General features: G+C 43.3%; 1 protein-coding gene across 2 annotated transcripts; it reads left to right on the top strand.

Moving 5' to 3' along the window:
- The first annotated feature begins 280 nt into the window (after positions 1 to 280).
- Positions 281 to 23,492, top strand: LOC138960204 (protein tweety homolog 1-B-like). 2 transcript variants are annotated; one of them, XM_070331982.1, is made up of 14 exons: positions 281 to 496; positions 3,136 to 3,296; positions 9,876 to 9,987; positions 11,299 to 11,534; positions 12,546 to 12,641; positions 13,936 to 14,008; positions 14,528 to 14,597; positions 14,898 to 14,950; positions 15,148 to 15,240; positions 16,435 to 16,577; positions 17,433 to 17,534; positions 20,548 to 20,685; positions 21,442 to 21,508; positions 22,404 to 23,492. In XM_070331982.1, exons 1-14 carry the CDS (start codon positions 362 to 364, stop codon positions 22,488 to 22,490), a joined length of 1,566 nt encoding a protein of 521 aa, XP_070188083.1. In that variant the 5' UTR covers positions 281 to 361; the 3' UTR covers positions 22,491 to 23,492. The 2 variants fall into 2 exon arrangements, with proteins under 2 accessions (XP_070188083.1, XP_070188082.1); XM_070331981.1 differs by having other exon boundaries at positions 21,430 to 21,508.
- Positions 23,493 to 24,621: the final 1,129 nt, after the last annotated feature.

The raw sequence follows: 24,621 nt of genomic DNA, 5'->3' as shown, positions 1-24,621 counted from the left end.
TCTCACAGAAGGGAAGCCCATTGACGTCAATGCCTCGCTCGTGGGCGAGTTTTTCAGCGCAGCATAGTTCTGCAAGGTTTTCAAGCTGATTTCGCTTTTTCTTCAAAGTTGTTAATGTGGCAGTAAAGTTGAAAGTGTTTTACGACAGTTTTAATCTGTATGGCCAAAATTATTCATGCATTCTATTTCAAAAAGTCTGATTCCGACTTAGAGTGAATCCAGATTCAAAATCGAGTTTCTGGTTTGTCGTCACCCCGTGATACACTAAACCGGAAGTAAGACGAAGAGTCACATGTCAACAAAAATGGCGTGAGACGAAAACAACTGCGAAACATTCCGATGAACCAGAGACAGTTTAACAATGGCGTACACTGCTACATCTATGGAGTACCATAAAATCTGGCTTGCAGATTTTTTCCACGGATTTCCTCATTTGGACTTGTCGTTCGTGGGAGTGAATTCAACTTTTAATCCAGAAAATGCAGGCTACAGAGAGGTAATTGTAAATTGAACGTCGTGCACTTATTTCGGGCTCAAACTCTTGTCTAGCAGTGGGTGAGCGTTCCGCTAAACGCCTTAAATGCGGCTTGAGAGGGAAAGGTACCTCAGTGGGGTCATCTTGAAATTTCCATCAGCAGTTTGTTTGTTTTCTGTGGAGTCAAAGTGACACGCTAGTGAAGACAGCACCATACCCTCAAGTCATGTTAGTTTTTACACCTAACACAGGTAACACCCTTGTGATCTGTTAATGTGACTGACATGATGGTACCTGTCACTTCCATCGTCTAAACATGTCTTTTCTTTAATTCTACAAAATAACAACCGAGAAGAAAATTTGGACTCTTAACGTATTCACATTGATTTGAAGAATATTTAAGGGACGCCTCACAGTCGGTGAGTCACAGCCTAGTGCATTATTGTCACATCAAACAAAACTAAACTAAATAAAATAAACATTCAAGCGTACAGCTGAAGAGATACACATCAAAAACATGACAATATTGGTGACTGATAACGCTTGCAGTCCAGAACACTAGATTAAAACAATTTTTGGCTCACGTAAGTGTAGCCTATGCGATGCTAACTTTTGTCTGTCTGTGCGTGCGTGCGTGTGTGATAGAAACTTTAACATTTGACTGAACACCGAAATACTAATTTTACCGGGTTATTATCCAAGCAACAGCTTCAAAGTATTGAAGCAATGATCAACATTTCGTCGGCACGTATGTAGATAAAGTGTGTATCCAAAGAAAACGGGTGGTGGTGGGTTTTTGGGGGGGGGGGGTAAAAACAGGTGACTAGTTTGTGTTGTGTGTGGTATGTAGACCAGGTCAGGGGTCAAGGTTAGGTCAGATCGCGTGAAGGATTGTGGTATAGATTCACTTCTCAGTTCTAACCGAGCTGCATTCGCCGATTCAGGGAAGACGATTTCACATTGTTCGGTTTCGTAGCAGCTCCAGAAAAAATAGATAAAGAAGATACCAAAGGAGATTTCCTACAGGTTGATCTGCACAGAGTGTTTTCAGTGTCTGCGCAAGGAAGCGCTGTCGAAAGGGCAGTGTCGATCTCAGTGGCACTGGCAGTCGTGTCCCCGTAAGTAGGCTACAGACAGACAGATCTAGATCTAGCGTCTCCCACTCTTGCACCGTGTCTATGCTTACTGTGTGTGTGTATGTGTGACGGAGTGATTGAGTTTGTGTTACTGTTTGTCGATTTCTTACGGGAGCCTTGAAGGCTTCGCCTCTTGTTTCTATTGTATTTGAACAAAATTATTTGCCCTCATTTGCCAGAACATTAGATTCATTTTAGCTACATTACCAGATTGCAGGGGTTATATGACGTGATGGTAGGGTGTACTGGCATGAGTCAAAGGCTCATTCAGCACCTCCTGTACATATGATGTATTGTCCCTCTCACACTGGACACGGAAAAGACAGAAGTTCACAGACTCTACAACTGTTCACGTGCAATAATGGCAAGATAATCCAGACCCCTCCCTTGAGATCTCTGACTTTGAGACTAATAGAAACAGGCTGCACATATAATGGACCCCTCAGTTATGTCCATTTTTAACTGTCAGTAAGTGTAAAGCTAAAGGATTTCATCTGTTAAACTATATATATATATATGTAACCTCTCTGTTTCTCTCTCTCGTCTCTAAAGGTGTAACGGACAATACAAATTGCAAACACTGACAGTGACACAAAAGTTTCCATGTTTGGTAAAGGGGTTAAAATCGTGCATCATCCGATTCTCAATGATCGATGCATTGTATAATTTGTAAAATGTTTTATTATTTTGAAATTGCTCCCCTGTTACCCATCGTGATGAACTATCAAGTTTGAGCGATTAAACTTTCCAAGTCTGTGAGTCTCTACCTATCTTTCAGTTTATTTCTCCTTTCAAACACCCCACACATTCATGCAATGGCCTGCTTTCATGTACTGTACAACCTGCCCCACATATGGGATAAAGGTAATAAAGTGTGCTTGTGGAGTCGGTGAAGAGTATAAATGTCTATGCACAAGACTTGTTTTCGGGCAAATTGCAAGCAACTGATTGACCCCTGAATATAGATTTAAAAAAGAAATTTAGGAAGGTAAACATGATCATGTACATTGCATAGAACTATTTTAGGATTTGCGCCCTATAAATACGCTTATTATTAGTATTATTATTGACTTTCTTTAAATGGTCATACAGCAGTACTAGTACCTGCATTACATCATTGAATAATATGTATAGGTTACAATACAAGTGTTTTTTTAATTGTATTCAAGTCGAGACATCTCATTCTCAAGGGACACACGAGTGTCTGCATATAGCCTTTTTTGAACAAATTATGGAGTGCATAAGGCCAAAAAAAAAAAGGTCTGTTTACGGTATCATAGGCCCAAAAAATAGGGTCGGTAGGTCGGGATTTTTATTTAAAAGTTTTTTTTTTTTCTCCAAAAAACCATATTTTTACGTTATTTTGGTTTTTTTTTTTTTTTTTTTTTTCCCCAAATGCCAAAAAAAAGTCTAGGGTCGCGCGAAAAAAAAAAGGATCGGTCGGGTTACCGTAAACAGACTATTTTTTTTTTGGCCTAATGTATAAGTTTGTAACCTCTTGAATATTTGCTGTTTTGCCAACAGTCCCTGGGATTCTGGGGAGGTATACCCATGCTCATCTGTGCTTTGCTGTGGCTGTTGTTCCTGATCTTCTTCTGCCTACGCTGCTGTCGCAAGTCTCAACGTAAGCAGAGCAGCACAACATACTCCCGCTTCTGCTTGGGACTGTTTTTGTTGCTAGGATGGTGAGTCACCAGTGTCATCATTTTTTGTTAGTACATGTAATTGTTTATCTCTGTATAATCATGCAATGCTAATGTGTCATTGTCAGTTGTATAACTCAAGGTTCAAGATAACACTAATGTCATTGGTGTCTAAAGATTAGGCATGCTTCAGGCTTGCATAATGGTCTGTTATGATTAATTCTACAGTTTTGTGTGTGTGGCTTTATGTTCCTGAGATGATTGATCACAGTATCTAATGGCATATTTGTGGACAACATTTTTTATCTGAGGACTGGTAGGCTGCATTGGATTTAAAACGATCCAGAGTATTGATATTGCATGGTAAATGTTTGCTCAAAAAGAAGAAAAAAATATGCGAGCTTTGTGCAATTCTCTAATAACTTTAAATTAAATTACATATTCTTACTCCGAGTCACATATTAGCATTGACGCAGTCGAGATGCTAGGTAGACTGAAAAAACGCTATCCCGTCTATAGTATAAGGGAAGCAACCCAAGCAAAAAAGTAGCAAGCTTGCTACCCTGGGTTGCCTCCCGTAGCGTGCATCACGCCACAGATCTCGTACCCAATACGAGACACCCTCATTCGACATCTTTCAGCCAGAGAGACAGGTCGTGCTTGATTTCGCTCCTAGGCTGTTGTTTGCTGTCTGCTTGACACCCACCAGCCTCGGCTCCCCGTCTGCTCATAGCTGTTTCTAGCGGTGAGATTGTTCCATTTTGTTGTTGTTTGCTTTGCCATTCTGCTGAGAATTTTCTCGTCCGCGGACTTGTGAATTTTGCTCGGTAGTTTGTTGCTGTGGCCGCCATTTTGGTCGCCATTTTTCGCTTACACGTGGTGTTTTTTGCTGGTTAGTTTGGGTCCGTGCTCGGACTTTTAGCGTCGACCAGTAGCACTATTACCTGCTTGTAACTTGTACTTTGTGCTAGTTATTCTGCTGAAGTTTTAACGTCCTAGAGACTTGTGTATTTTCAGTAGTTTGTTTTCTCGCGTGACAGCATGTCTGATAGTGAGAAAAAGCGAGCGGCTAAGGCCGAGAGTAATGGCAAAGGCCCTGGCAAACCTAAGTCCTCGGCTTCTACTTCTTCGGCTAGGAACCCCACGGTTCACGTTTCTGACCCGAAGACTAACTTCGTTTTTTCGGTGCCCATTTCGGCGCCGGAGGAAACTTCGTCTGGCTCGCGGGCGGCGGGCATTACCGCTACCACGTCCGTTTCGAACCCGGCGCCTGTGCCGGAGGCTGGCACTCTTGTGGCGAGCCTTTTGTCCTCTTTGCTTCCAGAAATTGAGATGGCGCGGACGGACCCTGTTTCCAGCTCTGCCTCCCTCCCGGGGGTGTGCGACCCTCGGTCGTTGGCTTCCTGTGTTCCTGTTGTTTCCGGATCACCTGTCCAGCCTGCTGGCTTCGGCGTTGGTGCTGGAGGCGGTGAACAGGGAGGCGTTTCTCTTCTCGGCCGGCGCTCGGTGGCTACCGCTTGCGGGAGTGCACCTGAGCAGGTCCCTTTTGGGATACGGTCGTCACAAGGTATGTGCTCGCAGCAGCCGTCCGCGGCAGCTGCACTTCCGGCTCCGGCCGGAAGTAGTGGTTCACTGGACAGCGGACAGACCATGGTCCCTGCCGGTTTGAGCTACGAATTACGTAAGCAGCCGTCCGCGGCAGCTTCCCTTCCGGCTCCGGCCGGAAGTAGTGGTTCACTGGACAGCGGACAGACCATGGTCCCTGCCGGTTTGAGCTACGAATTACGTAAGCAGCCGTCCGCGGCAGCTTCCCTTCCGGCTCCGGCCGGAAGTAGTGGTTCACTGGACAGCGGACAGACCATGGTCCCTGCCGGTTTGAGCTACGAATTACGTAAGCAGCCGTCCGCGGCAGCTTCGCTTCCGGCTCCGGCCGGAAGTGTTGGTTCACTGGTTTGCGGACAGCCCATGGTCCCTTCCGGTTCGAGCCTTGCCCTGCTACAGCAGCCGTTTCCGGCAGCTGCTCTTCCTGCCTGGGCAGGAAATGTAGGTCAAACGGGTCGTGCACAGTCATCTGTCACTTCCGGTTCCGGCCTAGGGCTTCCGGGTTGTGGCTTGCAGACTCCTCAGCACCAGCTATGGCATAGTTCTGCTGTTGCGTCTGCACTCCCTGCTCCTCCCGGCTTTTCCGGTTCGGTTGCCGCTGCTTCCGTTGTGTCGCCGGTGAATTTCGAATACGGTGGTTCTCCTGGGCATACAGGCTTTTTGCCTCTGTTGGGACAGCAGCAGCCACCCACTTCGGTGGTGGCCGCTAGCTCCTCTCTTCAGCTGCCTTCGGTCGTTGGTGACTCTCATCTTCCTCTTAGTCAGGGGTGCGAGTTTCATCGATGGCCAACAGGATGGGCGTTCGGCTTACGGCCTTCCCTCGCAGCGTCATTTGTCGGGTTCTTTTGGCTATGAGCCGTCCCCTTCAGGTGGCGTTTCGGACTTCGGGTCCGTGTACGAGGAGCAGCTGCCTTCGGCGGCTCTGGCCAGCTTCCGAATTTACGTCAGCAGTCGTTCGCGGCAGCCGCTTCCAGCTCCGGCCGGAAGTAGAGGTTCACTTGCTAGTGCACAGACTACTGTCACGTCTGGCTCGAGCCTTGTCCTATGACAGCGGTCGCCCGCGACAGCTGTTCTTCCGGTTCCGACCGGAAGTGTAGGTTCACTGGTTAGTGCACAGGCTACTGTCACGTCCGGTTCGAGCCTTGCCTTACGTCGGCAGTCGTACGCGACAGCGGCACTTCCGGTTCACGGAAGTAGTGCCTCGTTGGAAGGTGGACAAATAATGATCCCATCCGGCTTGAGCTGCGCTATACGTAAGCAGTCGTCCGCGACAGCTTCTCTTCCGGCTCCGGCTGGAAATGTTAGTTCATCGGGGTGTGGGCAGCCCATGGCCCTTTCCGGTTTGAGCTTTGCCCTTTGCACGGCAGCCATTTCCGGCAGCTTCGCTTCCGGCCTTGGCAGGAGGGTAGGTCAAGCGGGTAGTGCACAGGTTACTGTCACTTCCGGTTCTGGCCTACGGCCTACCTTTGGGTTCCGAGCTTCAGCTCGTAGGTGGCTCAGCACCAGCTTTGGCATAGCGCTGCTGTTGCTGCCGCACTTCCGGCTCCTCCCGGATTTTCCGGTTCAGTTCCCGCTGCTTCCGTTTGGTCGCCGGTGAATTTCGAACAAGGCTTGCCCTATGGGCATACAGGCTTCTTGCCTCTGTTGGGACAGCAGCATCCACACACTCCGGTGGTGGCCGCGAGCTCCTCTCTCCCACTTTCCTTGGTTTTGATTCCTCTCATCCTCCTCTCAGTTAGGGAATGAGCACAATCGATTGCCAACAGGAAGGACTTCGGTCGGCAAGGAGGAAGCAGCTACTTCTGGTTTGAAGAATCGCCCTTAGTAGCTTTTCGCCTTTTTGCCTTTTCGCCGAGCCCCCCTCTTCGACAGGGGGTGGCCTCCGGCGTCGGTTTCGTTGCTGGTTCCTCAGGGTTCAGCTTCGGAGCTGGCATCGGAATGCCTTGCCGCTCCTGCGCAGGCTTCCTCCTTCGTGCCCTTAGCGGACCAGAGGAAGTTGCCTTGGCCAAGGTCGTCTCGTAGCTGCCTGTTGGCCTTTCCCCGTCCGCGTGCACCGTTTTTCGGTCACGCCGGAACTTCTTTCGCTTCTTACGAAGCCGTTGAGGAAGGATTCGGTTCTGCCGTTCTATGGGCAGAATCTCCTATTCTCTGAGGAAGGGGGCTGACAACTTTTGGAACTCAGTTCCATTTCCGAGACTCTCCTGCGGGCGCTTTCTCGCGCTCTGGCAGATTCCTTGGCGCCCTTTCCCCTTAGTAAAGGGCAGGACGCGGAGGAAGTGTCTCACTCCTCTCCACACTTACAAGGGTGAACGAGGCACAGATGAGGCTGTCCTCTCTGCGCTATTTCCATGCGGTCTCGTGCGGAAGGGACTTGTTTCTTGCCCACTCCCGGTTTTCTGAGGAGTCGACAAGGAACATTCTCAGTTCGTCATCCTTGGTGGACGGTCTCTCTCCGGCAGCCTGGCCTCTCATGCCAGAAGCAGGGGATTGAGACCAACAGAGAACAGCGGTTCCCTTCTTTTGAGCTTCAATTTGAAAGCAGCAAAAGCAGGCCGCTCCTAAGCAGGCTATACCTAGCGGACTCAGCCTAAGCGGCCTACGTCCTCAGCTCAGGTGAGATTGTTTCTTTCACAGCCGTCATAGGACGCTGGGTTTTTGAAACAACAGCCGGCCTTAGGGCTTCGGGGTTTTAGCCTCGGCGGGAGCAACAGCCATTTCATCCGTTGGAGGTGGTGGTTGTTGTTTTCCTTGTGCTTGTGGCTTCGGGCTTCGACGTTCTTTCTCTTTCCCAGCGTATGGGTGCTGAGAGGTCGATTTCCGTTTAAAGGGGGGTTTCTGCCTTTGGGCTTCCCCGTTTTCTCTTGCCACCAGCTTCTGGACTTGGTCCAGGTTTGTCTTTCGCCGAGTCTGACTTTGTCTTTCTCTAGCGATCAGACGCGTTCTGGTGTTTCGTCCAAACTTAAGGTTCACTTGAGTTGGCCTCGGAAGTAACATTCAGATTTTCCTGAGGGTGCATTGTCTGGGCAACGCATGTTTGAGAAGTCATTCTTGGCTTGTCACTTTTTCTCAGGTTTTTTGGCTACTCCTCCCCTTTGTGGGCAGAGGTCTAGCTAATGTTCCAGTTTTCTCGGTGCTGGCCTCTAGGCCAGCATCTTTTTCGGCGGCCGAAACTTTTGGTTTCTTACTGTGCCTGTGTACTTTGAGTACTTTGGCGCAATGGCCGGCCTACGGGCAGCAAGGCTCTCGGCCTTAGCCTGTGTTATAGTCTCCTGCCTGTCGTGTTGCGACTTTGGCAATTGGTTCTTGTGACTGCGGATTTCGTCTCTTCCTCTTCTCCATCATGCTTGCATGATGTGAGTTGGGACGATTTCTGCCGGGTTGGGCTTCCGGCCTGGTCACCCCTTCTTCACTTGCAACTATGACTATTACTGAGAACTCTGGTCTCGGGAGGCTGACGGCTGGTTCGCTTCACGGTTTTCCGTCTTTCTTACCAGCTTCGTCCTTTCTGTTTCGGGTTTTTTGATTCATTTTCAATTACCTACAAGCAGTCTGCTCTGAGATCACGCTGGCTTTCGTCATTTTGTTTCCGGTCTCCGGTCACATTAGGATTTGGCCACTGCGGGTCCGCATTTGCGGTGCTTAGGCACTACCTTAGGTCGCTTCGTCCCCTTTTTTACCCCTCTCTCTGCTTGCGCAGGGAGGGGCAAGGGACGACTGGTGACCGTCTCCCTTGAGTTTTGCTCATTGAGGTGGACCCTGGTACTTGATACTCAGGCGTCTCTCTCTTTCCGGTTTGGAGTTTGGTCACTCTTCCGGAGCTGACTGTTCTCTCAACGGCCTTTGGGCCTCACTCCATCCCAAAGTTTTCTTACTTTGGCATGTTTGCCTTATGGTCTCCGTGAGGGTCGGTCCTTTTCAGGGCTTAGCCGGCAACCTTACGCACGGATCTTTTCCAGGCCATTAGCATTTCCTTCCATTTAAGGGGGGGGGGGGGGGGCAGCTTGTCCTTCCCTCTACTTGGTCGGGTTTATCCAAGACTGGGGTCCTTTTCCGGACTGTTTTACGGTTCAGAAAATTGGAAGAAGTGCTGGGCACAGCTTACTGGCTCTCTGAGGTTGTCTTTCGCATTCTTGCCTGAGAGACATCTCGGCTGTCAATCAGGGTGGTTCTCGGTCCGATTCTGTCCTTTGGCAGTGGGCCAGTTCCTGGCAAGGGTTTAGAGTGAGTCAGTGGTTGCTTTCTCACGGGATCCTTTCCTGACTTTTGGCAGTGGGCCAGTTTCTCGGCAAGGGATTTTCTTGCCTTCCGCCTTGTCATAGCTTATGCTATCTTTCCCTCGGCTCGGCCTGAGCTCTTTTCCAGGGCCTTGGCCTTTTTTGCCTATGGGGTTTGGATGATGTCCTGCGCACAGCTTCTGGCGCTAGGATTTTGTCTTATCAGGTTCTGCAGACATTGCTGCCCTCTGTCAGGATGGGTCTCGGCCTGTTCCTTCCTTGGCGGCAGCTGGCTTTTGTCTCTCCAGAACTTTAGAGTGAGTTTGAACTTTTTGATCTTACCCACCACCTTGTTGGAGTTATCTGCTAATATGTGACTCGGAGTAAGAATATGTAATTTAATCGAAAATTTTTAATTAAATTTTCATTTGATTAATATACTTACCCGAGTCACATAGGTAATTCCCTCCCACCTTCCCCGCTTTTAGTTTCTTTGTATTCTAGAAGTCGAATGAGGGTGTCTCGTATTGGGTACGAGATCTGTGGCGTGATGCACGCTACGGGAGGCAACCCAGGGTAGCAAGCTTGCTACTTTTTTGCTTGGGTTGCTTCCCTTATACTATAGACGGGATAGCGTTTTTTCAGTCTACCTAGCATCTCGACTGCGTCAATGCTAATATGTGACTCGGGTAAGTATATTAATCAAATGAAAATTTAATTAAAAATTTTCGATTATAATCATAATTGACAAAAAGTCAAATACAGTATGAAAACATTGTTTTGCATTTCTTATCCTTCTTTTCAGTGGAGCTCTTGCCACAGCATTTTATGGCAACTCTCAAGTCCATGATGGAATGGATAACTTTGTGCGTGTAGTGAAAGTTACAAACAGGACTGTAAGGGATGCTATGCAAGTGGTGAGTATAATTTTATTTTGACATGTAATAATGTTATCTAAACATTATTATCAACGTGTAGTACATGTACCACTGAAGATTATAAACCAAATATTATGTAATCATAAAAGATCTTAACAACAAAACGACTGGGTGAGATAAACAAAGTTGAGAAACAAAATAAATCTGTACTCACCAGTACAAGGACAGCACGCACAAAAACATGTGGAAAGTTTCACCTATGGAGGCTTCTTCAGGACTGACAAACAAACAAATTCAGAGGGAAGCAAAAAGCAAAAACAGCACAAAATCATAAAAAAGACTACATACTACAGAACCAACACACTTGCTGTTGTCACATTTATGGCTATTACCAATTTTGTGTTTTGCCTTTGAGCGACTGTTTGTCTGCCCATGATTGTTCAAATCCATTGTAAGAGCAGTGATGAATCTGGGGTGGTGTGCAGGAGAGAACTCAAATTCCAAGCTCAAACTATACTCAAAAGTTTGCTCTGTAAAGTCTCCACAGAGCGAGAAACGAAGTCGGCGTGCATGGGCCGTCTTTGGCGCTGACTTTACAGGGAATGGGGTCAAGTCTGCGATTAGATCTATTTTCAGGCTCAGAGAGGGATTCCCTGACATCACGATAATAGATGAATTCAAAAAATAACTCTGTAGGGGTTGTGGAAGATGGAACTTTTCTTACAAAACCTCTGACAAACAAATGTTGGACCTTTTCTTGCAAAAACTCTGACAAACAAATGATGGACCTTTTCTTACAAAACCTCTGACAAACAAATGATGGACCTTTTCTTACAAAACCTCTGACAAACAAATGATGGACCTTTTCTTACAAAACCTCTGACAAACAAATGATGGACCTTTTCTTACAAAACCTCTGACAAACAAATGATGGACCTTTTCTTGCAAAACCTCTGACAAACAAATGATGGACCTTTTCTTACAAAACCTCTGACAAACAAATGATGGACCTTTTCTTACAAAACCTCTGACAAACAAATGATGGACCTTTTCTTACAAAACCTCTGACAAACAAATGATGGACCTTTTCTTGCAAAACCTCCAACAAAGGATGGACCAATCACAAGCGACAGGTCTGTCGGAAACATGTGCTCCGGTCCACATGTCTCTGACTGACCCTTCACTAGTGATTGGTCCATCATTTGTTTGTCGGAGGTTTTGCAAGAAAAGGTCACTCTTCCACAGCACCTACAAACCGGAAGGAGTTGTTTCCAAAAATCATTGATTGCTGTCTCTGGACTCCTGCCCTATCTAAACTGACCATCCTCTTTGGTTTTCTCATGTCCTTAGCTGACAGTCTTGGACAGAACTGCGAACAACACAGAGAAAAGAGGAGTACCCTCTCTGCTGCTAGCTCTTGACAGCATCACAAATGTCACAGAACGGACAAGGATTGGGGAAATTGTCAAGCAGATCGGTTCCAAGCTTGAGGAAGGAAGAACCGAGATCAACACAATTAGAGGTGATGCTAGCGAGGTCAACACAGAGGAGATAACAGACCAAGCTGAGGAGATTGAATATTACAGGTATGTAGAGCAGTGTGTGAAGTGAATATTGAAGAACATAACATGTATCCCATTTTTAAGACTAAGAATGTCTAAAATCTTGGAAATAAAGTCTTAATATGACCAGAAATCTTAAAATGTAGGTAAATTTGTAAAGCCTCAAAATCAAGGTCATAACAAGGGGAACATTTTAAATCAGGGGAGTCTGGAATAAGGGGTTCGATTGTATTTATATATATATGTGAACGGTTTATGAAGTTAACGGTTTATTTTCCAACAAGAATGTTATGTATATGTACAAATTCTATGAATAACACTGAATGTAGTGTATAAAGTTGAAGGTTAATGTTTTATCAGTGATGCAACTTCTTCTTCTTCTTGGCGTTCGCAGAGGTTAGACAATCAGTCCAGCACTGGTGATAAATGTTGTCATTTTCTCCAACTCCTGTCGACTGCCGTATAGTTTGGTCTGCAAGGGAGTTGGTGACGGCCACATATCAGTGATGCAACAAAACCAAGTGTTATTGGTGTAGACATGATTTCAAAAGCTCACAATTTCCAAAGGCAACTTTTTTCATAATTTATAGTGTCTCACTCTCAGCATCATTTCAGTTTCATTGCCAGAAGATTAATGCCTTTAATGAGCATAGAGCAAGAAGTAGTATAGGCGTTCTCATAGTCATACTCTATGCGTGTTTATCTGTTTCTCTGCATCTCATGTGTGTGTGTTAGACAGTGGATTGTTAAAAAACAATGGAATTTTGTACTCACCGACACATGGACAGCACAATAATACAAATTTTTGCTTATAAAAAAAGCCATTATAAGCGAAAATTTGTATTATTGTGCTGTTCTTGTATCGGTGAGTACAGAATTCTTTTGTTTTTCACCTTTGTTCACCTCACCACAGTCACTTCGTTATTTACATTTCAGTGGATTGTTTGTAAAACTGAAAGTCAATACTTTCAGAGACGGAGCACTTTTCGGTCAAGTAAATCTTGTTTTACTCACGATTCTATCTCTTTGTTGCAGATGGGTGACCACAATCCTTGTGTACTGCGTGTACGTCACTATCATCTTCTTCACCTTCACCGGTCTTCTGAAGAAATCCAGATGGATTCTTATTGTGTAAGTGTTGCATCATGTTTCTCCATGAGTGTTCCAATTTGTTTTCAAACATTGTGTTCCATGTTGGTTTGATTTGAGCTTTTAGGAAGACTTCACTCCTTTTACTTTGCGAAGTCATCACGTAACTATGAAGTTACTTACTGGTAAAGGCACAGTAAGCCTCCCGTAAACCATCACAGATACTGTTAGGCTTTTACACACAGTACAAACACCCTTTCATTTAAACACTCACCGCTTGAGAACATCCTAGGTGCCCTCCGTAAAGAGCGAGCAATTTTCAAAGAATTTATTTTTGCGTGGTTTATCTCACCCCTGAGCCATTGTGAACCCGTGTGATCCAGTTTCCCTTTTTCACAATGTTGTCGTCATTTTGTTATTCGCTGTGAGCTTATCTGCAATAGCACGTTATTATGTACTTCTGACTATGCACAAAACAAACGGCTGTGGTTCACAAGAACTCTAACGATGGCTTTTGACTGTTCAGAGGAACTGGCGATAGGAATAAACCGTCGTCTGCTACGAGAACCACGACCTTGCGTGACCCTACTTCCGGGCTTTTCTTTTTTCAAACTTTCAAAACTTCGAATTGTACTGATCTTGTCTTGATGAAAAAAGAATTCTTTTATGATTTAAGAACGTTTGTGTAACAAGCTGTCAATTTATTATTTAGATTTTAAAAGTTAGGTCTAGTGCCAAAACGCACCATGGTCCGATTGTGTGAGGAGACGATCGGCAAAATTAATTCTTTGAAAATTGCTCGCTCTTTACGTAGGGCACCTTGGATGTTCCCGTTCGGTGAGGGTTCAAATGGAAGAGTAATTGTACTGTGTGTAAAAGCCTGACAGTATCTGTGATGGTTTACGGGAGGCTTAGGCCAAAAAAAAAAATTGTCTGTTTAGGGTAACCCGACCGACCCTATCGATTTGGCGCCGACCCAAAAACTTTTTTTTGATTTCAAAAAAAAAAAAGAAAAAAAAAGAGGTAAAAATGCTAAAAAGAGACATTTGGCGTTTCTTTCTCTCCCTTTCTCTCTGTTTTATTTATACGTTAGTTTTGAAACATGTCTTCATCAAATATAAGAAGTGAATGTTCAGCCAACATAGCATTTACACCAACAACAACAAAACAAAAAAAACACCCCTACCTACCTACCGACCCTACTTTTTTTGGTCATGTTACCCTAAACAGACAATTTTTTTTTTTTGGCCTTACTGTGCCTTTAAGTAGCCTTAGACATTTGCCGTTCAGGAAAGGTACAAGAGAATAAAGCTCATGATATATTTCTCTGCTGCAGAGTGTCCGTGGTGTCACTTGTGTTCATGGTGGTCATCTGGGGATTTACCTCTACGTATTTGGCCATTTCTGTCGTAAGTTTTCCTCTCACTGTGTGTGTGTGTGTGTATGTGTGTGTGTGTGTGTGTGTGTGTGTGTGTGTGTGTGTGTGTGTGTGTGTGTGTGTGTGTGTGTGTGTGTGTGTGTGTGTTTGTGTATGTGTGGGTGTGTGTACATGTGTGAGTTCATGTGTAGGCGTTCTACCTGTTTGTTCCTTAGGTAAGACGACTGTAAAGTGTAACCACAAATTTCACTGATAAATTTATAATGAATGTTTTTGTGACCGTTCATGTAATTTAATTTCAGACAGGGGGCTAATCACATCCCATTGACATGAAAGTTAAAGTAAAGAAATTCCCCCGAAAGCGGCGTATGCCTGCCTGAATGGCGGGGTAGAAACGGTCATACACGTTAAAACCAACTCGTGCAAAAACATGAGTGAACGTGGGAGTTTCAGCCCATTAACGAAGAAGAAGAAAGAAAAGAAAAGATTTCTGTGGCTGCTTTATATACTTTGACTGGGCTATGGGTCATTTGATGTTGTTATGATTCAGGGCAGCGGTGACCTCTGCGTTGATCCTGACACATTTGTGATGTCCAGAGTGAATGGAACAGTGAAAGGAGGTGAGTTTACTCAGTTTTAGCACTTTTAGAAGGGATGAACAGTTAAAAAAAAAGAAGGAAGAGAACATTAAGTATAAGAAAGAAAATGGAAGAACAAAGAAAGAAAAAGAGCCGTCTGATGTTCAGTTAGTTTTTGTATTCTAATACTTGAGTAATGATGATACAGTCTCCATCACATGTAAAATTGTATTCTGCCACTTCTGAAGGGTGGACGTGGGTGTTATATGATATTAAGATCTCTTTTTATTTTGACTGTGGAATATGACAAACATTGAACTGGCTGTTCTTTTATCCTTGCAGACATCCTGACAGCCTATATCAAATGCACAGACTCCTCCCAACCATACCAAGAGGTTTGTATTTGTACTCGTTGTTCTTTGAGTTTAGTTAGTCACTCTCCCTTCTTTTTGATTGTCTCTGCATATGTTTACCACATTTTAGTGGAGTTGTCTTTAAAATCAGATTCTTTTTCTTCAACAACATCTCTGTATATGTTTACCACATTTTAGTGGGAGTTGTATTTAAAATGATTATTCTCTTTCTTCGACAGCAAATTCTTGATGCCCAGACCAAAGTGACAGAGGCCATTACAGCACTGAACAAAACAGTCAACATGTCTCTGCCTTTCAACATTTCTGATAAGGTAGGTTGCATGAATAGCAGCAACAAGAACAACATCAAAACTGCTATCACAATATTCATTATTGTTGTCACTAGGGGATATAGCTCAGTTGGTAGCGCGCTGGATTTGTATTCAGTTGGCCGCTGTCAGCGCGAGTTCGATCCCAGGTTCGGCGGAAATTTATTTCAGAGTCAACTTTGTGTGCAGACTCTCTTCGGTGTCCGAACCACCCCCCGTGTATACTACATTGGGTGTGCATGTTAAAGATCCCACGATTGACAAAAGGGTCTTTCCTGGCAAAATTGCTTAGGCACAGTTAATAATTGTCTACCATACCCGTGTGACTTGGAATAAGGCCGTGAAAGGTAAATATGCGCCGACATGGCTGCAATCTACTGGCCGTATAAAATTTCATCTCACACGGCATCACTGCAGAGCGCCTAGAACTGTACCCACGGAATATGCGCGATATAAGACTCATTGATTGATTGATTGACTATGGCCATGCTGTGCTGTGGTCATGTTCAAGTGAAAAGGAAAATAATGGTCAATGAATAAAACCAGACCCGTTGAGCTCACCAAGGGTTTTGGGCCTTATGATAATGAACCAAAGTGAAACAAGTATGCTGTATGACTCACTGTTCTGTACTTTTCACATTATCTTGCAAAATAATTTGAAGATAAAAAACATTGCACAGTGACCACACTAGACATTTCCAAAGATGGTATTTCTTTGCGAGTACGAATCCTAGCTCTTGTACATGTAAAAATTAAAAAAGTCACTCTGTCGCATCAACCAGACAAATAAAGTCCAACACAAAGGGATTACATTATATTTGTCGCATGGAACCAGTTACAGGAAACATCAAACCAGACAAATAAAGTCCAACACAAAGGGATTACATTATATTTGTCGCCTGGAACCAGTTACAGGAAACATCAAACCAGACAAATAAAGTCCAACACAAAGGGACTACATTATATTTGTCGCATGGAACCAGTTACAGGAAACATCAAACCAGACAAATAAAGTCCAACACAAAGGGATTACATTATATTTGTCGCATGGAACCAGTTACAGGAAACATCAAACCATATGTTTGACTGGTTGTTTAACTCATTTCCGGTATTGTGATATATCTATCAGTAAAATATCTGAAATTTCCGGTTAATGTGATCCCAGATTTCACTAACTCTGTCTTTTCTTCTAATCAGTTGACAGGTCCAGTGAGTATGATACGATCAGACTTGAAGTTTGTCTTCGGCAACTTATCATCAATCAGCACACTGGTGGGCAGTTGCGATACGCTGCACGGGGAGTACATTTCAGGTGTCAGGGCCCTCTGCAGCACAACTTTGTGAGTATGAACAATGATAATAACTGCCTTTTTTTACACCCTTACAGGGAAACCATCAGGGGTATGTTTACTTTAGTTGAGATACCCAGTTGTAACCCTGTTTAGGTGGTATCAGCCACTTGCACTATGGCAGAATGACCAAGGTCTTTTACGTGTCACTGTGATGACAGGGATGGGACATGGATACCATCTCTGAGTCTGCACATAAAGTTGACCCGTGTCCGTCTTGGCCTGGATTGGAACCCGTGACCCTAAGATCACAAGTCCAGTGCTCTACCAACTGAGCTACCCGGGACCCTGGATCACAAGTCCAGTGCTCTACCCACTGAGCTACCCGGGACCCTGGATCACAAGTCCAGTGCTCTACCCCTGAGCTACCCGGCCCCCTATGAACAATATTGATTGATTGATTGAATGAAACTGTAGCCAGACCTTAAGGAACATGGAGGGAGGGTGAGGGGGTACTTCCTACAGAGCTGCCAACTGCTACAATTTCAGCGTAGCATGCTACATTTTAAGAGCAACTGCTATACCACAAGCTTAAGATTGCTACGCTTAAACAAATAATCACAAGCATGCAACAGTTCCCACTTTTTGTTAGTCCTGGTAAACATTCTGCTTCCGACTGTAGCAGTCACAAAATGGGTCATAACACGTCTGCACTGAAAAGTGGCACTGCTGATACTATCTAATGGGCATTTCATGTTTCTGCATTCTCATGAAACTTTATTAAACAAGTTTTTTCTTGTGCAAGATGGCATAAATGCGGATATCGGAATACATTTGAAAAAATGCTACACTAAAACACCACTTGCTAAGCGACTTTGTCAGACATGTTCTTGTCTTGTTTTTCAGGTATGGCTTGGGGTACCTGGTGCTGTTTTCTGCCTTGATTGGACTGTGCAGTGCTGTGATGATCTTCTGTGCTGCTCTGGCCTGGCCCTACCTACACAAAAGGTTAGTAGGATTTGAACATACAGTGGAGTCCGGGTACAACGAATCTCAAGGGAGATACATTTTAGTTCGTTATATCAGTAATTCGCTGTAGAGTTTTCAACCCTAAATGGCCTCAAGACAAGTTTTCCCACTCACCTTCAAATGATCGTCCCATCGATCTGTCCTTGGAGAGTACAATCTCTGCATGTTTTGAACAGCTTCATAATATAATCCATAGAGAGCTCCAGCAAACTAACAGCGGGAGGTGCACGAAAAGCGTCAGTTTTCACGATAAAACTTTGACTCGCTCATTCATGGGACATAACTGAGACAGTGACAAAAGGTCAGGTGTCATGTCTACTGTCCCGAATGACACACGATTGCTGACATTTCACCATTGCCAAAAGAATAAACAAATAAGAAATAGGTAGAAAATGAATGTGAAAACTGACTTTGATTGTTGATCAGTATTTTCTATACCACTAACAAATAATCTACTTACACATAGCTGTTTGGCAAATGTATGTTGCATGGGACACACTGACATGAAAGTGGAAGATGTTTTTCCCTCTAGAGAAACTACATATCAAGTTACACTTTTTGTGCTCTTCCATTCCAGTTGGCAATCAATTGTTAACGCATGTTATTAGAAAAAATAGAACGAAAACAGATTAGATAGAATGAAAAATGTACTGGTGATGTCATTTGGGACATACTGACATGAAAACGTCACCTTTTGTCATTGTCTCAACTGCACTCCGGACTGTCCACAGTGTTGAGCAATTTAGGAGACTTCACTGCCTGAGGAGAGTATTGATTCAAATGAACGCGTGGTTCTATATCGCGTCACTCGGTCACGGATCGGAGAAAACAAAAAAAACAGTTCCAGATTTCGAAACCATGTTCTTCAGCCATTGTTTTTAGCAAGACAGACCACATGTGCACAAGCTTCGCTGACGTACATCGCAAAATGTCATGACGTCACCACAACTTTCGGTTTTGGTTCGATCTGTGCACCTCCCTCCCGCTGTTAGTTTGTTCAGAGTTCGCTCATCACCCGATGTGCACTTGTGTTTGTGTATTTTTGTGTATTTTTGTCTTTGGAGACAATTATTGACATCAGTTCGTTGACCTGACAAACAGGCCACAGTATGTTAGGGTGGGGGGGCAATCAGTTTCAGACACAATCTGCACAAACACAGGGGCACCACAAGGCACAGTACTCTCACCTTTTCTTTTTTCTCTCTACACAGCAGATTTCAGAAGTTCTAGTGACTCCTGCCCCATAACCAAGTTTGCTGACGACACTGGACTGACCGGACTGCTGACTGTTGACGACGACTCTGACTACAGGCAGGAGGTAGATAGGTTTGTGGGGTGGTGTGAAAACAACTATTTAGAGCTTAATGTGGGGAAGACAAAGGAAATGATAATGGACAACAGGAGGGGGGAACATGTACACAGGGAGATAGTGATCAAGGGGGAGGTCGTAGAGAAGGTAGAGCAGTATAAGTATTTGGGGGTGATTATAGACAATAAGTTGACATGGAAACCAAACTCTGATGCCCTTGTGAAGAAACTCCACTCTCGCCTGTACTTTTTGAGAAAACTCAGGTCTTTTAACATCAGACAAGAAATCCTTCAGATGTTTTACACTTCAACGTGCAATAGTGTGTTGTACTTTAGCTCCGTGTGTTGGGGTGGCAACATCAACAAGCAAGACAGGGATAGATTAGATAAATTCATCAGGAAAGCAAGTGGGGTGGTTGGGAGGAAGCAGGACAATTTCACATCAACACATGAACGACAACTGACTGACAAGGTACAGAAGATTTTGGCTGACGACTCGCACCCACTCAGACCGGAATTTGACAGTAGACGGACAGACAGGAGCAACAGATTCAGACAACCAACCGCAAGATCCACACGCTACAGAAATTCGTTCATTCCATCTGCAATTCACATCTTCAATTCTCAGGTGGGGCGGTAGATGCTGGTGTTGTCGCTCTGATGCACGGGGTCAGTGTTCTGTATTGTTTCAGTATTGTTGATTTTGTTTTGCATTCTACTCTCTTAATCTTAGACAATATGTGATAACCGGCAAGGTGCTGACTTTCTTTTGTGCATTGTTGATGGTGAATGCATGTTAATTTATTTTTAATATACTTTCTTATGTGATAACCAATGTGCTATATTTTCTCAGGACAAAGAACAAATGTTTATTTTGAATGTTTTATGTATGTTATTATTACGGACACAAACGCTCAGCAATGTAATTTCTCTTTTAGAGATTAATAAAGTTATTGTATTGTATTGTATTGTATAGCCTTGTGACTTATAGAGACAAAACGGCTCTGGAGCGATGAAAACGTGTTTGTTATAAGAGGGGTTCGTTATGCAAATGAGTTCAAAAGGTTCGTTGTAGCCGGAAAGTAACAAGTAAGAAATAGAAGGCTGTCTGCCGGGAAATCAATGGCAGTTCGTTAAAAGCGGGATTTCGTTATACCCAGGTTCGTTATAGCTGGACTCCACTGTATCATGGTACAGTTGTACACTGAGAAATGAATTTTTATCAGAAAGGTCGCACGTTTTTGATTCAAACAATACTATTTTAAAATGCAGTAGAGGGACATGCATAAGGTGGTATTTTTGTAAAGATGTGTATGTTTTGCTTCAAGGATAAGATTCTTCTTTCTTTCGTTCTTTTTTTCTTTCCTTCCTTTTTTCGTTCTTTTTTTCTTTCTTTTTTCCTTTCTTTTCTTTTGTTCCTTTTTTCTTTTTTTCTTTCTTTCTTTTTATCATTTTTGTGTGTGCTTGTGTTACCTTATGCCCCTTTGTCTGTTAATGTGCTTCATTCAGTCTTCTTTGATAAGCTGTAACATATCTTTTTCTAAATATTAAACTGTATGTTTACCTTACCCTCTCATCTGTATTTTCATGTTTCTTTGTCAGTGGTGATTGGTTGCTTGAGACTACAACTTTGGCTTCAGTACTTGGTGCATGACACAGACTGGTCACGCTCTTTTTGTTTCAGGCGAAGAGGTCGAGAGGGATGTCGAAGCTACGCACCGGTGGATGACACGGACCCGTTCTTGCCCGACCCACCACCTTATCAGCAGCAGAACTATGGCACCATCGCTAGCACAGACAGGCCAGAGCGTGCCAGTGCAATGTAGGTCTACTTTTCAATTCTGTTGTATCTCTTTCGTTTACTCTATTGCATAGGATAACTTAGCCTTCAGTGCGTAAACTTCATCAAAAGAAAGATGTGTTACAGTTGCCAGAGGGTGCCCGAGCACTGAAGTTGTTGCGAATACTAGTTCTCTATTGTGAATAGTAGTTCTCTATTGTGAATAGTAGTTCTCTATTGTGAATAGTAGTTCTCTATTGTGAATAGTAGTTCTCTATTGTGAATAGTAGTTCTCTATTGTGAATAGTAGTTCTCTATTGTGAATAGTAGTTCTCTATTGTGAATAGTAGTTCTCTATTGTGAATAGTAGTTCTCTGTCTTTTGGTATTGTATTTGCTTCGAAAATGAGCATTTGCATTTGTGTTCATTTTACTTCTTTCTCTCCATCTTTCTTTCTGAGTTTCTTTTTTTTTCTTGTTTTGTATGTGTGTCTTTTTGATGCTTGCTAAAAGACGAATTCTGAAAATAACTCCCATCGGGTTTGTATGGGTTGTGGGAGAGTGACCTTTTCCTGCGAAACCTTGTACAAACATTAGAGGGGCCAATCACGGAAACACATGTTTCCTTCACACCTCGCTAGTGATTGGCCCCTTACTTCCATGTCTTTGCAAGTTTTTGCAAGAAAAGGTAACTTTTCCACAACACATACAAACCCAACAGAGTTATTTCCAAAAATCGTCTATTCTTTTCATTCAGCCTTATATTCTCACAGCTTTTTTATGAAAGTTTGCATTACAGAAACACCAATGAGGAAACCAGGCCCAGCATAATCGGTGCACCTGAAGGAGACTCACCCCCACCAGCAGTAAGTGAATTTTGGCTGAACAGTGGAACCCTCCTTTTAAGACCTCCAAAAATCTGAGAAAATCGGGTCTTAAAAAGGAGGGAGTCTTAAAATGGGGGTAATTTTACAGAGATTATGAACAGGAAGTCTGAGATAACAAGGTCTAAAGGGAGGGAGTCTTCAGACCTGGGAACCCATACGATTTCGCCTGTATTTTGTACGCATGATTGTCTGGAATACGATCGGTACGGTCAGCGGAAAAAAAATACGACGAGAAAAATTCCTACACTACTTTTCTTCACAAGCGCAACCCGAAGCTGATCCAGTATTTTGACACATGATTACAGATTTTGTCAGTAAACATCGAAAGAAGTTTGTGCTTTAAATGTATTGGTAAACTTTATTAACGGTGTGACGGACGCCTGTCAAGCATGCTTGAATCATGGATGTTCAGATCCTGTGTGGAGTACGCTCATGTTTCTGAAAATACACCAAGTTTATTTGAGAATGCCCAGGTTCCCAGGTCTGAGTCTTAATTGAGGGGTCTGAAAAGGCTGCACTAATCAGAAAGGTGACCAGGTTTTTCAGTTTACTTTTGCGGGACATGAATGGCAGAAGACAAACTGTGTAAAGATTGCAAAGACTGCACAAAAGTTGCTAAATGCTTGTACTGTAACTTCTTTGTACATGTATAGCTTTTGCTTCTTCTGAAATCTACTCATAGAAATAGATGTTTTCCTGAAATAAGTCGATTGATTACTAAAAAAGATGTGGTTTTGTGTGTGCAATACCTGGCTGTGAAATGGTTAACAATTGAATACTAAGAAAGATGTGTTTTTGTGTGTGCAGTACATGTACCTGGCTGTAAAATTGTCAATGATTGAATACTAAGAAAGATGTGTTTTTGTGTGTGCAGTACCACCCCGGTCACTTCATGCAGCAGTACTACAACCTGGCCCCAAGACCCACCAGCATCATTCAGTCGTCTCAGTCCACCACATGAAAATAGCGCCATCACCAACCAACATGTCAAAGATGGCTCTGTTTTTATGTGGTGCTGATTGGCCGGACGTGCTGTCACAACCGAATGCGATGCCATGAGAAGAGATTAAGTTTTAAGTAATTTTGTTAACAGTTTTGTTTTTTGCCCTTGTTCTTCTTTTTGTGAGTGGCTAGGTTACTGTAGCAGATGCTTGTAAGTTGGGGTAGATTGAAGGTGCTAGTCTATAACAATGAATGATCCTGGGGATTCCCCCCCCCCCCCCCCCCGAATGATCCTGGGGATTCCCCCCCCTGTTCTGCTTCCTTTTCTTTTAGTGCTAAGACATTTTGTGTTTTCTTCTTGTCGATCACTTGTCTATACTGTTTAACCGGACAGCAAGACATTTTGTGTTTTCTTCTTGTCGATCACTTGTCTATACTGTTTAACCGGACAGCAAGACATTTTGTGAGTCTGCTTCTTGTCGATCACTTGTCTATACTGTTTAACCGGACAGCAAGACATTTTGTGTGTCTTCTTGTCGATCACTTGTCTATCCTGTTTAACCGGACAGCAAGACATTTTGTGTGTCTTCTTGTCGATCACTTGTCTATCCTGTTTAACCGGACAGCAAGACATTTTGTGTTTTCTTCTTGTCAATCACTTGTCTATACTGTTAAACCGGACAGCAAGACATTTTTTTGTGTGTGAAAAGGGTGTTCCAAAGTGAAACTGATCTCGTTATATATCTGGCCTTTTGTGTGTTAGGGAAATAATGGATCCAACGGATGTGCTGTGTGTACAGGGAGTCACAAGATGTGACCAGGATTTGTGTCTTTAGATTCTTTATGCAATTAAGACTTTTGCCTTTGTTATCGGTCTATAGATCTCTCTCAGGATATCCAAGGTAGTCATTTATGTCAGAATCATTTATGATAAATCAGATGTGTTTCTGTATTAATCTACCTCCACTTTGCTATTGCCCCCCCGCGGGTTAGGGGGAAGAATTTACCCGATGCTCCCCAGCATGTCAATGCTCCCCAGCATGTCGTAAGAGGCGACTAACGGATTCTGTTTCTCCTTTTACCCTTGTTAAGTGTTTCTTGTATAGAATATAGTCAATTTTTGTAAAGATTTTAGTCAAGCAGTATGTAAGAAATGTTAAGTCCTTTGTACTGGAAACTTGCATTCTCCCAGTAAGGTAATATATTGTACTACGTTGCAAGCCCCTGGAGCAAATTTTTGACTAGTGCTTCTGTGAACAAGAAACAATTGACAAGTGGCTCTATCCCATATCCCCCCTTTCCCCGTCGCGATATAACCTTTGTGGTTGAAAACGACGTTAAACACCAAATAAAGAAAGAAAACTTTGCTATTGTGGGAAGTCAATCTTTTTTGTTCCGGAATTTGGGCTGGCGTGGGTAATACAAAACAAGCAAACTGTTCCTGTTATACTTTTTTTCTACAGTTACCATACCCAAAGAGTGTTAAAAATGTTAATGTGATTACCAAATGTTTTTCCCTGCTGAAATGGTGTGTCCGTGAATCAGGAGCATTTAAGACAAATGATTTTTGACTTGTGTTTTGAATAATTTTTTTTTTTAATATTACAAAAATCTGTTTACTTTTACTGATACAGTATGAAACCTGTTTATCTTGTTCACCAAAAAAAAAGCAGCTTTTACCAAGACATGAAATTTTCTTTTATTTCAACTTTTGTAGCCATTGAGATCTTGCCACCGCCTTGATCATGTCTGTGATGGTTATAGTTATGCTGCTGATGTGAAATTCCATGTTCTGAAGTATTTTATGCAGTGAGTGGTTGTTTTGTTGTGTGGGTATATTTATCCGTTTTGTTCCATTTTTTCAATGCTAATCCGATCGGAGAAAATTGTGCATACTTTTGACCAAAGAAAGTGTACTCATGTGAAAAATATATATGCATACCAAGGAAATGCAATTCATATGTTGATTGTTATAGTAATTGTCACGGTCAGACATTATCTTTTTTATAAGCTTGGATGTTTTGTCCTACTGTAGTTACTTTGATTTACAAGAGTAATGTAAATGCAAACAGCTCATTTAGGATTTGATACTGTCCCAGAAGAAGGAATAGCAAGATTGGTAAGTTATCTTTTACCTTACGGAACTTATT

This window comes from Littorina saxatilis, linkage group LG2 (genome assembly GCF_037325665.1).
Source record: "Littorina saxatilis isolate snail1 linkage group LG2, US_GU_Lsax_2.0, whole genome shotgun sequence".
NCBI lineage: Eukaryota > Metazoa > Mollusca > Gastropoda > Littorinimorpha > Littorinidae > Littorina > Littorina saxatilis.
Note: the sequence above shows the minus strand (reverse complement) of the source record. Positions and strands in the feature narration are given on the sequence as shown.